General features: G+C 38.9%; 1 protein-coding gene across 1 annotated transcript; it reads left to right on the top strand.

Moving 5' to 3' along the window:
- The first annotated feature begins 2090 nt into the window (after window positions 1-2090).
- Window positions 2091-8059, top strand: LOC121301012 (phosphatidylinositol N-acetylglucosaminyltransferase subunit Q-like). Its single transcript, XM_041230084.1, is given in 12 exon segments — window positions 2091-2507; window positions 2959-3437; window positions 3439-3684; window positions 3982-4113; window positions 4235-4355; window positions 4721-4847; window positions 4980-5133; window positions 5685-5796; window positions 6008-6088; window positions 6404-6518; window positions 6748-6809; window positions 7017-8059. Coding segments are annotated over 11 exon segments (1740 nt in total). The 5' UTR covers window positions 2091-2507; window positions 2959-3000; the 3' UTR covers window positions 7170-8059.
- The last annotated feature ends 8651 nt before the right edge of the window (window positions 8060-16710 follow it).

Below are 16710 nucleotides of genomic sequence, written 5' to 3'. Positions count from 1 at the left end.
GACTGTTAGCCTGTATAATCAGGTCCCAGAACACTGAGGAAGGCCACAAAACATAATGGGAAAATGCCCCACTTTTATTATTATGCCTTCTGTATTTGATAGAAAGAGGTTTGAGTAACAGCTGTTTGTTCAAGTAGCAAGCAGAGAAATAAGATCTATGCCACACTGGGCTTTATTTTGGACAATTTGTATAAAATACTGTTCATGTTCCAGTTAACATCTCAACAGTTTGCAGAACAAAAGACAAATATATAATACTGATATAACAGTGTTCTGAAAATTTTTAAAAAGAACTGGAAAATAACTGTTCATGTATTTTACTTTTTGTGGAAAACTCTACACTGCAATAAAGCTGTCATTAAACTTCAGCTCTGGTGTACTAGCCCCACCATGCGGCAGCAATGAAAGATTACACGGAACTTGCAAAAAAAACCTGGACACCCGCTATGGCGCTACTTAATTATAATACAATATACTAGAATAAAAACACAAGCGCCTTTATTATTTACTCGGAGCTGTCGCGTTTCTCATATTACCTACCCATGATCCACTGGGACTCCGAACGTGAACCTGGGTAATGCAGTTTTTCACTCACTTTATGGTGCCGTTGTATACTGTAATTTAAACAACAGTATTTGTTTCACAAAAGCACAGGTTTTGCTTATTCTTATACACATACATATATGTGCACCGTGATTTTTGTGCACCGTGTAGTAACCTGCTACTCTAGGTTGTACAAACTTGGCATATTTGAAAATTATCATTTAAGGGAGACTGTGAAACTTAACAGCTTGCACTTTGGCAGCCAAGGCAGTAGGACATTGCATAGAGCAGTCAGCAACTGCTGGGCGAGGTTTGCCAGGATAGATAAGTCAGCTTGGAGCAGTGTGCTTGCTGGCCCTGTTTGTAACTTCAGGAGGTCTTGTTGATAAGGTTATATCATAATGGGAAGCTTGAGCAACACACCCAGACAACCGCAACAAGTTCTAGAGTCAGCACCCCAGCCTCCATTACACCATCTGCATGAGCCTGCATTCTTTTTGAAAACGAACATGCTTTCCATCCTTACATAGAGAAAGGGCAGGCTCAGAATAAGAATGCAATCTCATAGGAGGAAAAATCAAACAGTCCCAGTGATAATTTGTTATTTTTTTATGGATATCTTTTTTTTTAATGAAATGTTTAATTTTGGTAATCACGAATCTCCTGTAATTAAATAAACTTAAAATAAAGTGATTGCCATTTTCTCTTTTTTTTTCTTGACTGCAAGTTGGAATATAATCTTCTCAAAGTAGCAGTAGGGCTTATCACGTCTGTGTTATCAGGTGCAGAGCCCGCTCTTTTTACTGCAGAGTCACACAGTACTGTACAATGAGAATCTTTCAGACACGTACAGACGCATTCTGACATTCACAGAGACACCCTGAGCCCCTTTCAACCACAGAGCACTGCAGGTGAGTACAAAAGTATTTCACACCTCAGTTATTAAACAGGCAAGAAACCTCAGGGATAGAGCACATATCAGGAAGATAGGAGAGTGGACATCGTTTCAAACCCAACATCACTCGTTGACTCATTCTGTCTTTCTTCATTGGGTACGTTTGCTCCACTGCGGAGCTCTCCGGAATTAGAAGTCTTAAGTTATAGTTTTTAATTTTAAAAGATGGTTATTGCACAGTACAAGCAGCGAAGTGCGTTACAGCCAAGGTAAAGCATAGTAAAACAACTATGGTACAGAATGGTAAACCCTGTGCTAAATGTGCCAATTATAAGCATGGGAAAATCATTCACAAGGCCCTTGTGCATTTGTATTGTGTGAAATGTTATAGTACAATATTCTCTGTATTTAGTGGTAACTTTTAGATTCACTCCTCTATTTTGAATTGGCTGGTTCATAGATTCAGAATTAAGTCCATATAGGTTTGTGTGTGTGTGTGTGTTTGTTTGTTTGTTTGTTTTTTACAGTTTTGTTTAGTATTGCAGGTATTTTGTAAGAATAAGGTCAATAAGAAGATCGTGTTATTTATTCCACTAGGGGTCACCCTCGTTTGTAAAAATACAGATTTCAGATTGTAGTCGGAAGCATATAAAGCAGCACAGTCGGCATAGAGGAGCTGTATGGATGACGGAATTTTTCCACATAACAACAAATATGGCGGCCCCCAGTTAGTTTAAGCGGACTTTCTTTATATTTTCTCGTCGTCGTTTGTGCGATGTTACGAATGATTAAATAAATGAGCAACAGCAGTACTTTTCGTTGACACTGAACATAATAACGCTTTAAAAAAAAATATATTATTATAACCTTACCGACAAAAAAGAAATCCAGTTTACAAATTAATCAAATTTTGCCCACGGCTTTTTAATGTTGTTGTTTCTATGGAAACGCACAACCTTGAAGGGCAGAAAGGACACCGAAGCGAAGGCAAAAATCAAAACTTGATGTTAATGAGAGTGCAGTGTGGACGGCCATCTGATTTTGTGATTCCTTTGTCTTGTGAAGCTAGGTTAATATTATACAATTATCAGACTAATAACTATATCTATTATATTGTCATGATTGCTTCTATTGTAATACCGATATGAAGTGTGTTGTTAGCCAGCTTGTCCAATTTTCTTTGTGTCTGGGAGAAAATTGGAGTGGCTGATCGTGACGTATGTGCATCGGTAAAGCACTGCAAATTATTCTGTTCTTTTTAGTCTGTGACAGGGAAAGTATAAGTGTTCCACATTCTGCAGTTCAGGGAGTTGATTGTATTTTGTTTATAGATGTAAAGCCTAGTTTAACCTTCTTTGTATTCGACTAGGAATCCAGTTACGTTATCCAGTCACGGTTTATAATTTAAATTCTGCACATAGCTGTGGTTAAAGATCCAGAATGAATATGTTAAATGCATACTGTTGGTGGAATTTTAATTTCGTGTAGCTGGCTAAATTCTGATTACTACTTTTTGTCAGGAATATTTAGAGGATCTGTTTTGGCAGAAGGAATCAGAAATCATGGTGCTGAAGGTCTTCTTCCCCCAGTGTTGCAACGCGGCAGACAGCGGACTCCTGATCGGCCGATGGCTTCCAGGACATAACTCTGCCGTTGTGCTGGCTGTGATCCACTTCCCCTTCATCCCTGGCCAGGTAAAGCAGTATCTGAACCAGCTCCAGAGTCTGACCCAGATGGACCTGACTGTACTGGGCTCCTGGTGCAAGCCTTCAGAGGACCAGGAGAGTGTACAGAGTTTTTTGAAGGATCTGAGCACCATTTTCCCGCATGGACGCTGGCTCCATCTGAGCAGTGAGATAGGAAAGAAGCGCTTCAGCTGCCAGGTGAACTCCCGAGGCAGCAAGGTGATCGAGTCTGATGATAAGGAGGACAAGGGTGATCAGGTGATCTGTATCCACTATGATCAGTGCAAGGTCATGCTGTCCCAGCTGCACCCGGCCCAGGGAGGGATTCTCAACCCCCCAGACAGAGCTGTCCGAGCTCAGGCTGGTCTTCCAGACTGTATCCCAGAGCCAGGCACTCTTCTACATAGATAAGTATGATGAAGGGCCATTCAAGCTCACCCACTGGCAGTCAGAGGGCAGAGAGGGCAGTATTATAGTGGAGCTGTCGAAGCAAGCCTCTGTGCCAGTGTGTCTGGTACTCACATGGTTGCTGTCTGTCTGGTACTGGGTGTGCAAAAGCAGGTGAGGAAACAAGGGGTTCATTAGGGGTCAGAATGGGCTAACTTGATTTCTTCTTCTTGTAAATGGCATTTTCAGTTAATATTGTGACATATCTAACCTACTGGCCTGTTTAGACTACCTACATCTGTAGAGTAGAAGGCTGTTAAATGATAGCCTAGTAAAAAAGTAAACCTGGGGGAATAAGCCATTCCAGAGAGAGCAGGTCTAGCCCCTGGGTGCAAATTAGTCAGAATATTTTCTGAGGGAGGATTTAGAGCTAATTTATTGCAAAACTCCTTCAATTACACTCTCCTTTAGGATCCTGAACCTGTGGCCAATGCGTTTTGTGTCCAGTAAATTGTCTTCCTGCATCCAGCTGAGTCATCGGACAGAGCACCTGCAGGTGATCAGCGTCCCCAGGAAGGCAGAGGACCACACAGAGTTCATGAGGTGCCCTCCCATTTTCTACCAGTAGACCTTAGTTATTCCGTAAATTTATTTATGGCTGATTCTGGATAGTTTCATTATGGAAATGCCACCTTCCTTGATCTTTACTTGATTTATCCTTCAGGAAGGCGAATATCTTCGTTTCGTTCCTGGTCGATGTGGCTCTGGGGCTCCTACTCATCTCCTGGCTCTACAGAGAGAATCGAATTGGGCGGCTTGCCAACACTCTGGTTCCTGTTGCTGATGTAAGTCCATTGACATCTAGCTAAAAGGAAATGGTTTTAAAATATGCAGCATAGCAGGTTTATAATAAGTCAATATCGACTTCTGTACAACGTCAACACTATGACAAAATAAATCTATACTGTTTTTACAAATGTCAAAAGATTTTGCATTTCTTTATACTGTATACTCTTTTTTTTTTATTAGCTACTAAGATATAGCATGTATTACTTTTCTTAGCAATTTGTTCCAGAGCAACTTCATCGGGAAAGCTCTGTAATGTAATACTGTATGTGTAAAAGATATGATAGTTTATAAATGTTGAACTGATGGAGACCCTACCTTAAATCCTCTGGTTTCACATTTGCTGTTTGTGGTTCTGTTGCAGCGCATCGCAGAGGAGCTTCAGGAGCTGCTAAAGTGGTTGATGGGAGCCCCGGCTGGGCTGAAGATGAATCGGGCTTTGGACCAGGTGCTGGGGAGATTCTTCCTGTACCACATCCATCTGTGGATTAGTGAGTAATTGATAGAAAAGAGAAGCATGTGGCTTCAGGCTTCATTCTATAGTGCTGTCTATCCAGCATATTTTACCAGGTTTAAATTTAGTGTTTTTTGAATAATGTATGTTTCTTCTCCTTGGATTTCAGGTTATATTCACCTGCTCTCCCCTTTCATTGGGATGATCTTGTGGTACGTGGGCCTCTCTGCATGCCTGGGGCTCACTTTTGCACTCTCTGTCCTCTCTGATATTGTTGCCTTGCTGACATTCCACATTTACTGCTTCTACGTCTATGGAGCCAGGTAAGGCATGAGCTGCAGTGAAAACAGTGGGGCTTCTATGAGACCTGCTGTGGACAGTTTGCCTCAATTGTTTCCCAGAAGCATTACCTTGATTATCATTTGCCCCAAACCATGGGAATTTCATCCCGCTCACATTTTTCAAAATCTGCCTACTAATATACTTTTTTACTAAAAAACTACAGTTCTTACTAGTAGGGGCCCAATCCTGATTTCTTATCCCTGACCAACGACTCTCCTTCTATGAAGAAGTTTTGTCTGCTTTTTCAGGGTAGTGAGAATAACCTGAGTTGCATGGCTGGTATTGTTCTGTTAACAGTCGATAGTTGCATTTCAATTGGGAAAATCTTGTTTAGTATGTAATACAGTAGTTGTGAGTTATCGCTGGGAACTTGTATTTCCCCTGTGAGGATGTTGGTTGCAGTATATAAATAGCCCCAGGCAGCAACACGTTCCTAAATTGGGAGAAAACGATAGATATAGTGTGGGGAGAAAATTCAGTATTGCTATGGAACGCCCCCTATCTTCCAGTAATGTTTTGCTGCTCCCCACAGACTCTACTGTCTAAAGGTCTATGGACTATCCTCTCTGTGGCGGCTGTTTCGTGGAAAGAAATGGAATGTACTGAGGCAACGTGTGGACTCCTGTTCTTATGACCTGGACCAGGTAATTCACAGAGCTGACCAAAGACCTTCCTTACTTGGTGTGTGTGTCCCCTGTGGTCCGGACAGGAGACTGGACTGCTGGCCCTAACGCTAGTACACTGGAGTTTCGGGTTCAGGATAGCGGGGAGGTTTACTAAATTAGAATGATATTCGCTTAGAAAAGACTTTGAGTGTCTTTGTGCCATTTCAAACCAGAAAACTGTGTTTTTCAGCTGTTCATTGGGACTCTGCTGTTCACCATTCTCCTGTTCCTATTGCCAACCACAGCGCTGTATTACCTGGTCTTCACTCTGGTAAGCACTGGGCTACACAAGGGGGAGTAGGGGGTCAGGACATGTCTAGCGTGAGAAAAGGCAGTCGCTATTCTCAGTTTTATAGAGTACACTGTTCTGAACTGCTGAATTCAGGTAGCATTTTTAATTTAATTAATAAGCATGCAAACATTTTCAAAGGTGGCATTGACGATAATTGTTTAATAGTGGTATGGCTAGTAGATGATCATTATTAGAATGAGGGTAGTGATTTTAAGAAGATTTAAGCAAAGACATTGATTAGATTACCAAAACTACATTAATTAATATTCTAATTGTATTCCATTGACTCTCTAGCTCCGCCTGCTGGTGGTGTTGTTCCAGGGTCTGCTTCACCTTTGTGTGGATTTTATTAACTCATTCCCTCTGTTCGCTATGGGGCTCAGGATCTGCAGATCCTATAGACTGGCAGGTAATCTCACCTTTGAGCTGCAGTTAATTGACTTTAAATACAGTGATAGAAGAATAAATGCATACATATTATGGCATCTTAAACACTGACCAGGTTATTCATCATCATCAATAACAGTAATACAAAATTGAAAATAAATGCCTAATATATCACAGTGGACACTGGAGTGGTGGTCATTGGAGTGTACATTCATTAAGGTGTTAATACTATATTTTTCTTCTTTTAACAGCTGGAGTAAAGTTTCGTGTGTTGGAACAAGAGCCAGAGAGGCCACTTCACTTACTTATGGAGGTATGTAAAAAGGATTTTTGAGATTCCGATTTGAGAGGGTCTGTGTTAAATGTAGTAACCAGCATGTGTGTAGATCACTAACATCAAACATTATCATGCTTGTCGGAGTTTGCATTAATGCCTTTTAACAAAATCCCGCTGTTTATTTGGGGCAGAATTAGTATTTTCTGATTTGCCTAAACCCATTTTCCTACTGTGTGCCCACAGATTAATCCCTTGACGTACAGCGCAGTGCTGCAGTGGTACAGGACACTGACTTACAGCTGCTACCCAAAGGACTCCTGGGGGGCGCTGTGCAAGAAACTGTTCATTGGGGAGCTCATTTACCCCTGGAAACACAAGAACATCAAAACAGACTGATCTTCTGTTCTATAGAACAAAAACTGTTCAGACCTGAGGCTGTGGAGATGAAGAAATTAAGCAAGTGGTGTTTTTATATAATTTTAGAAAGGGGCAGGATGGTCACCTGAATATAAAATAAAATTTAGGGAGCAATGCAATTAGCATCTTACAACCAACCTTTTTTTTTTTGCAGCTATAAGAGGACTGAGAACAAAATGTAATGATTAATTTTAATTGTGAAATTATGGATTCATTTATTGTAACTTTATTTTCTATAGGTTTCTGTTGATTACTTTATAGTGATTATTGAAGACTCTGTCTAGAGAGACCAGGTCTCTCTTATATACCAGTGTAGCATAGTTTCCTTAAAATAAAAAAAATAAATAAAAAATGTCACATTACACGCTTCAGCAAAAACAAGCAGGCTTTTTTTGCACTAATATTAAAGTTTATTATTTCCCCTTTTGTATGTATTTTATTATACAGCAGTGATTGAAGTTTCTGTTAAAGTTATGGCTGCGTTCCAAAAAATCTAATTCCTCGCTAGCAGTGAAAACATGTTGCTGTCTAGTAAGCAAAAGCAGCAGTGGGTCCAATTTTTGTTCTTACAAAAAATAGTGAAAACTTTAAGGTTGTTCAGCATTCTGAATACAAATATTCTGTTTAAAATAACAGGACCTTTCATTGTGTTTGTCTGGTCCATCATAAGTATTGAATTATCTTATCGTGTCCGAATATTAAATAGGCAAGTAAACATATCTGGAATAGCACACACACACACACAGCAAAAATATCTAATACATTTTAACCAGCTGTGGCTGGTTTGACAGTGAATTCATTGTATGCTACATGCATTTCAAATCAACCTTTCTACTTTCTCCACTCCTTGATCTTATAATAAAAATACCTTGTGATGTACATTTGAAGTCTTGCTTAGTTTTTTGTGGTTGTCATTTTAAACTGTCTTGTCACATTGTGCCATTTCCCAGTGTAAGCCTACATTCAATTGGCAATGATCTGTCTATTCAAACTCTTTGTCCAGCCCCTGTAAGTTATAGTACCTTTTTATATATACCAAAACATTCAAGGGCTGAGCTATTGAAAGCTATATCTTGGGAACTGTTATTGCAATTATGTGTATACGTTACAACATTGTATATTCATATGCTGTGGATGTAGGTCCTAATTCTTCATGATAACATTATTCATATAATTGCCTGGAGAGATCAATTTATCCAATACTCCCAAAGCTTTTCACATTTTCTTGTCAATGGTTTGGCCCTGGGACATCCTTATTCATTAAGATTAATGACCATATTCAGAAAGAAACACCATCTGAAGACAGCCATTTACCATCAGTCTCGCTGAGTGGCTCAGATTTTCTCTGCTGGGGGGCGCAGGTGCTCACACCAGCAATACACAGATTGCATCCTGCTGAAGTGTACTCGTAGGACAAGATTGAAAAACAAGCAGTGTGATTAAAGGATATTATGCAAGTAGCGGGAACAAGAAAACAAAGCCTACCCTGGTCCTGTTTGTCGTGTAATTGCACAGACTTGTATTTTTCATCCAAGTCTCCCCACCCCCACAGAGCTCAAGATGAGAGGGGTGGGGAGGATATGCAGAACTGCTGCATCCCGGTGGAATCCCAAGGGGAGGGGGGTCCTGCGGAGATCTCAAATGCCCCCGCCTCATTAAGCAGTATCCTGTGGACATGCACTAATGAATAGATCATCAGCTCTTTCCTCACCTGAGATGTTATTGTAACCCTCTATGTTTCCACCACAACATCAGTAATGCTAACCATGTCTGCAATATCAATCACACGTACTCTCTCATAGGCAGGAAGTATTTCCGATCAGAGAAATAGACAAAGCTTGAAAAAAGCCGCCTTTTGTCATTAAACACAACAAAGACAATGATGTGTGCTTTTTTTCTGTAAGGGTTAACAGATTCTCTTAGAATTTTGGTTTGGTGTTGTCATTATACACCAAGTTCCTGGTGATCAGAGTTAATTTAGCCCAGTTCTCAGTTAAAACTGTTTCCGATAAAAATAAAAATTTAATTATATTCAATCAAACAGATTTTTCTTCCAAATTATTTATGTTTTGGACCTGTGATTAGTTTGTTCTTTTGTTTAACATATACTAACCTATTTAAGAAACAAGTATTACAAACATACAGCTTAATTTCACAAACAGAACATTACCACGGTTATTTCTTTAAGTAATATTACCTTTAATAATTAATATCATTCTTTAATTAATATAACCCTGCTTAAATGATAAATAACTCATTAAATAATAGAAAATAATTGGTAGCAGTTAAAATAGAGTGACAAAGCAAGTGCTGGGAAAGGACTGCTGATTCCCCCCTTGTGGTGCTCATTGGAAAGGGGACGATGGAGCTTGAGCAATCCCCTGGTCTCTGGGACTCAGGCTCTCATTGTTCGAGGTGCAGGAGGAGGATATCAAGCTGTAATATCCTGGTGTCTGCAGTGTGATGAGGGAATGGGGGAGCTGTGAGTGATCTTGCCTCTGCCCTGGACCCCAGAGGTGTATGTTTGCAAGTCTGTGTGTTATTGGTCGGTATAGATTGCTCAGTTAAGTCCAGATGGTCATCCTTCCAAAGGGACTTCTTTCTGCTATAATCTGAATGGACAGACACAAAGAAAACCTTTTCTAATCTACATTTTAATCTATTCCATGTTTTTTTTTTCCTCTTGCCTAAGCAACTCACTTCCATTATCCTTTCCGTTAACCCCTTAATAGCTGTGATGATTGGTAAGGAACAGGATTGAAATGTCAGTGGGTGCTCAGTACTGTAATATACAAAGAAAGTAGAGCTATCTGGTATAAAGTATATTTTGGGAAAGAAAAAACACACACAAGTAGTTTTGGAAGGTTGTTTTTACTTGAAAATATCATTTCTGTACATGTTTCCTGTATGATTTAAGCAGGATAATTTATTTTGTTTTGTATCCTAGTCTACTGTATAGAGCTTGAAAGAGCCCTTTGTAGGTTGGCTTTTTTCCATTCAGTTACAGAGGTCAAACTATGCAAAACAGAAAACAGCCAAGACAGTAAGGAACAATTTCAGTGGAATATTTGTTCTAAGAATCACATTTAATTGAAAAAAAGGGTTAGGGTTAGGGCTAGTAGAAGTTCAAAATACATGTTTCATTATTTATTTATTTTTTTTATGTATTATTATAATAATATACAACCAGCATGAGACATTAAACATCATAGTGTTTATACACGGCAAACCAATATCTTACAAAAATCCACATGTTTTTAAACTGGTCATATTTACTAAACAATACACATTTCTCTGTTTAATTGTACAGATATTGTTATTCTATATATTCCTTTGTACATTATTCTCAAAAAGTTTGTTTTAGAAATAGATCTTTCACATTACATGGCTAATGGTGTTTGGGTTGTGAAATTGCTGCAGCATATGCAGTAAAGATCATTAGTATCGTTATTACAAAACCTTCCTCTTCTTATTATTTGAATCCTGCATTCCCTGCTTGTTGCTTTTTATAGGGTGCTCTGTATGCAATCTGTTTAGCAATATTCTTGTGAGGCTGCATCTAAATTCTGCTATCATTAGCATCATCACAAAAATCCAATATGAATAATATGACCGTTACTGTACATTTCTAACGTTGATTCCAATTGGTTCTAAATATGTTGTATAGAAAATGAAAGCTATTAAAACACATGGTAACTGAAGATTTTCTGGTTTTACTGTTTTTAAAGAACGGAAATGTTACTGTTTTTTTTTTTTTATCAGTGAATCTATCCTCTCAGTGTTTTGTAAGAACTGAAATAATTGCAAAACAAACCAAAATTATATTGTTTTAAGTTAATAACACAAAAGGCGAAGGCAAACGTCAATGTTTTTCTGATTTAACTAAGTTTATTTTGTGCAATTACATATCATATTATTGAGTGTGTGGCAGGGCTGAGGCCTGCCCCTGTAAATAGTATGTTTTGCTTTGGGTTTCTAAATAACTTTTTGTTTTGATTGTAAATACAAAGTGTGTGCTGGATGGCAGGGCTGGAAGGGTAGACCTCCCTGCTGCCACCTAATTGAAACCCAATATGCAGCAGGTGGCCAGGTGTCAATTGCACAATTGATTATCCATTAACACTGGTTGTAGAGGTAGAGGTGGAAGAGGAGGTGGAGGAGGTGGAGGTGGAAGTGGTGGAGGTGGAGGTGGAAGTGGTGGTAGAGATGGTGGAGGTTGAGGAAGTGGAGGTGGAGGTGGTGGAGGTGGAGGTGGAAGTGGTGGAGGTGGAGGTGGTGGTGGAGATGGTGGAGGTAGTGGAGGTTGATGAAGTGGAGGTGGAGGTGGAGGTGGTCGAGGTGGATGTGGGGGTCGAGGTGGAGGTGGATGAGGTGGTGAAGGTGGAAGTGGGGGAGGTGGATGTGGGGGAGGAGGTGGAGGAAGAGGTGGAGGTGGAGGTGGAGGTGGTGGTGGAGGAGTAGGTGGAGGAGGTGGTGGAGGTGTAATCAAAGTGGGCTATGAGGTTATTATTGAGTGTAGACCAGGATAACTGCCTTCAAAATTTAAGGATTAATTTAGGGGAATTCTAATCCCACAAAAGTTTCATTTAATTTGTGCAGGAGGAATATTCTTGAAGCAGGACCTCCCTTATCCCGAGCTTGGCCACCTTTTGTTTTGTTAGATGTTTTACCTACTGTGTACATCCTTCCATACTAGGGATACCATTGCTGGTACCCTAGTGGCAGCCAACAACAACTGCAAGTGCCTTGTACATATATAAAACCCGGACGCCTGTGCGGCATTTCAACTTGTCTCACAGCAGATACCCACACCGTAACAGAGCACCCTTGTTGGAGTGTTTAGGGATTGTGTACTGTACTTTAAAACTTGTCTTTTTTGGCTGTTTAGTTACCTTGTGAACTCGTTGGAATCAACAACGACAGTGTTTTGTACCAGGTGTTGCATATTTAAGGAAATACAGCACATGAGTCAAGCACATGACCTGACTGAGAGATCCGGTCTGACAGGTTTGCCTCGCCCCAACTACAGAGAAATCATTTTAAAATGTATATTTACGTGCAAATTGTATTTAACCAATCAGAGCCCTGAACAATATATGGATGTGGAGATATAACCTGTTTGCTGTTGATCTTTGGCAGATCGTTTGCATATTTACCTCTGATCTCAATTTTCATGATCTTCATTTGAACAGATCTCTATGATAGCTGAGCAATACAGCCACAAAAATACGTATTTTATTGTGAGAAACAAATATTTATGTCCAAAACATAAACCCTACTTTATACAAAACAGCAACAAAAAAAGTCTCAATGTATGGTATATATTATATACATATTTAATAAACTGACCCAAATCCTGCATGTAAAGGAGGAACTGAATTGGCTAAAACAGCTTCTTGTTGATTTCCAACCAACTGAGAGTTTTATAGTTATGAATGTTCTATATTTTTTGCACTTGACAGCACTATTCATGATATTACTGAGTGAGCATAAGGAGTTTGTGTTTATATTGCTCTCCAGCTAAAATTCTCCTTTTGAATAAGCTGTTTGAGAAGTGTTCTGTCATACATTGTGTTTTAATGAGCTGCACAAACTGCCTTTCAGAGTAGCAGCGCTAAATACAATGCTAAGCCTGGCCTGGAAAGCATTAATCAGGAGGAGAACCGTGATCAAGGAATACAACGACGGATTTAAGTGCAATCAATATGCAAGGAGGAAATAAATGCATTAAGTGCGATCAGTATTGTGAATGGAGACTGGTGCATTGTGCACAAGTTGCTGCCAGCTTGCTATTTGCTCCACTTTCTAAAGTCTTGATTTTCAGAGGGTGTTGCCACAAGCTATTTCTATACCTTTTCATCTCGAATCTAGCTGCTCAAATCAAATTCTGGTATTCTCAATGCAGCCTCCAGTGTAAAGCACTCCAGATACAGTAACTAAGCTGATCTCCCGATAATGTGTATTTAAATATGTCTTTTTCCCAAATAATCTTCAACGTCAATGGTATTGACACCAAAATGATAATAGTATCACAAATATGAATTATTATTATTTATTTCTTAGCAGAAGCCCTTATCCAGGACGACTTAAAATTGTTATCACATTATAAAATATCACATTCTAAAATATCACATTTCAGAATATCACATTATAGATAAGAGCAGTTGTAAAGTACAATAAAATCAGTAGCAAAAGACCAAATTCAAATAAGAGCAAAAAGTAGAGATTACAGTAAATAATCTCAGCATCTGCCTGCAATATTGGTTCCAAAGCCATCGTGTTGATGGTAATGCTATTTACTGAGGGTTTGGATTGGGTCTCTACAAGCTAATATACAATTAGTGGCATCCACATTATATTTTATGAAACTTTTTCAGTCCCTAAAACAGAAGATAAACCATCACTCTGCACACGAGAAAGGGCATATCTTGTGCTTTATAAGTGGTTTTATAATCAAATTTGGATGCTGATGAGTGCGATTTGAACTAATAATTTCAAACTAGAATATATTTAAGGATTTAGGCAATAACCTCCCCCAAGTGCATTGTAAGGTAAAAGAGCTGTTTATAATTTATTTCGTCCATCCCTTATGGATTTTGGACAATGAATACGCACATCTACCTATTTCCAGATTTCAATTTGTAGACTTTTGGTTTGCTGTGTTGATCTGACTGGCAGCACATTCATATTCTTGCCACTGTTTGAGTTGTTTGATGAGCTGTGGAGCCCAATCTAGTCTCTCCAGTTCATCCATTATTCACAAAGAAAATGGGTGAGTGGCGACTCATGCTGAGTCGGCAGATCACCTGAGAGGGATGGGGTCTCCGAGGAGCACTCGGGAGATTGAGCCTTTCATCCCAGACTCGCACTATCTGGGCAGGCAGCATCTGAGTAGACTGGTCCAGTGAAGTCTTCCCTCTATGAATGTCCTTGCAGAAGCTGACAGGGCACATATTATACACATAGCTCACTTACAGCACAGTGAATACAAGAAAGGAAAAAGAAACACATTCAAAAGGACACTAAAGCTTGCATTTATTTACTGCAAAGCAGTAGAGGCTGACAAATGATTTAATGTACAGTAAGCAGAGGTGAATGGACCCATATGGAAAAAAAACATACACATGTTATAGTATGCTATTTAATATATTATACATTTGCAATTGGAGGGGGGGGGGGCTATACTTACAATGCTATTATCAGGGTTATAATACAATATTATAGCATATTTGGAATAGATATGCCTTTGCTATGATGAAACCAGAGATTACCTAGTCTGGGCATGAGTAATCTTATAATAAGTATTTGTTTAATGTTTTTTTATTATTATTTATTTAAATCAAATGTATGGTGTCTCATTTTGTGCCCATGAAAGGAGGTTGACGTAAGACTCCCATGGGGAAAATATGATAATTAAACAGGGAAATAAATCAGGAAGTAAAACAACAATGCATTTTCATTTGAATCCTACCCTAAAGGAGGAGTTTTTATTAGGATCTTATACCTCTGAGAGTCTTGTATTCAATATGTATGAGATAAGCAGCGTGGTCTAACGCTTAGGGCAAGGATCTTGCTCAGATCCTGGTTCTCTCTGTTACACTTTTGAGCAAGCAATTCATTTGATATCCCTGAGTATCAGTTACTTACCTTCGTTAAATACAGTACAGCATAAGAGAGCATGCTATTTGTATTACTTATTGTCATGGTTGTATAGAAAAAAACCTTCTGGCGATGGTAAACTGATCAAACTATGATACACATTTACCACTGCAAACCAAGGCTACCTCCAGGTTAAGTATTATGCAGGAAATGACTATCCAGGTGAAAGATGTTTCAGCAGTGATATTAAGGCATGCCACCAGCAGATCTCTACTACATGCATTACTGATTGTGCAAATGTACAGTTTAACAAAATAATTGGATAGTGTATGAATAATGCACATTTTTACCAGGGTCATGCTGCTATGACCTAAACAAAACAATATAATTTGATCCTGAACATTCTGGGGTTTTATTTGTGAGGCGCAAATGTATCTTTTGCATGCAGCAGACCAGGCTGCGAGATAGAGAAACACCATCAACAACCAGCCATGCTATTCAAAATGCAAATTATTTAACCAGTGGTTCTTCACAAATGGTTCTCCCACTGGAATAAAAACACATTTTTGGGATAATCAGAGTTCTGCCATGTGATTGGCTAGACTAAAAAGGCTATTATATTAAATCGTTTTCCCAAATGTGAAGCAACTTTGTATGGATATTTTTTTTAGCAAGAATGTACTCCTAATGTTTACCAAAACATGGAAGACCACATTCACACACTAGTACACTTATTGAGAATATAAATGAAGATTTTAATATAAATTAAACAGATTTGCTAGACAGATTGCAAAGCAAATGGGTTGTTTGTGTTGTGTGTTTAGAAGTTTAGCTTTATTTGGAGAAACAATGGCACGCCTTTGATTTTCTGGAAATGATTATCTAAGGATGCATTATGTTGTGTATGCCACCTTATTTGAATTCATACTCATTAGTTTACTGCCGTATTTAGTTAGCATCACACTCTTGTTTTAGTATGTAAAATAGAATTACTAGAATGATTAAATTCACGTTATAGGGAGCAACCATGGGAATTATCTTTCTATGTGTATACATCATTCATGCACATTAATCAAAATGATCTATTTATGTGGTGCTTATCAATTCTGTGGTGCATATTTTTCATCAGCTGTTTGTTTTTCCCGTTGCAAAATTAAGATTGTACAAATGATCAGTAACCAGGTTTCCACCTGGGTCCAAGGCGTTGTTAGGGTCCTGTGATTGATAACGGTTTGCTCCTATCAAAGTGCAGTTCAAGAATCTTGTGACCAAAGGAGCTGCTGGAAAGGCGGGCTCTGTGTAAGCCGACTGGCTTTTATAGTATCGGTGTATGCAGTGAGGGGTTGGGGTGTGTGTACGGAAAGAACAATTACAGAATGATACATATGCGTTTAACAAACGATTGTTCTTGTTTTCACCGCGGATTTTGCAGTTTGTGAACAGTCTGCATGATATTGGAAGGAAGGATCCCAACTGATTGTTGAAGATAAGAGTGGCGGAGTTTTTCAACTTTGTTGTTCAGGGCCAAACTCAGACCCCGGTGTGGAAGTAGCAGCGGTGGCCGGATTTTAAGCGTTTCGGAGCGGGAACAGCACTCCCGCACTTCCATTTGCTGGTTTGGAGGGGAGAATTCTTGTTGATGTTGTTATTATCGATTAAAGAAAAAAAAAACTCACAACTCCACACAAGGAAACACGTTCGGTTATGAATCTTCACAAAAATGTATGTGTTTTATTTTGAATTGCTAACCGGGACTAGTGCAATCCACGTAGTTTATGGTACGATTTGTCCAGTCTAAATAACCCTTCTCTAAACGACAGTATCGGGGCTGTATACCGATAATAATAAGAATCATAATATATATATATATATATATATATATATATATATATATATATATATAAAATTCCCTTGCATATTA

The sequence above is a fragment of the Polyodon spathula genome, chromosome 26 (genome assembly GCF_017654505.1).
Source record: "Polyodon spathula isolate WHYD16114869_AA chromosome 26, ASM1765450v1, whole genome shotgun sequence".
Lineage (NCBI taxonomy): Eukaryota > Metazoa > Chordata > Actinopteri > Acipenseriformes > Polyodontidae > Polyodon > Polyodon spathula.
This window is presented reverse-complemented; position numbering and strand designations above follow the sequence as displayed.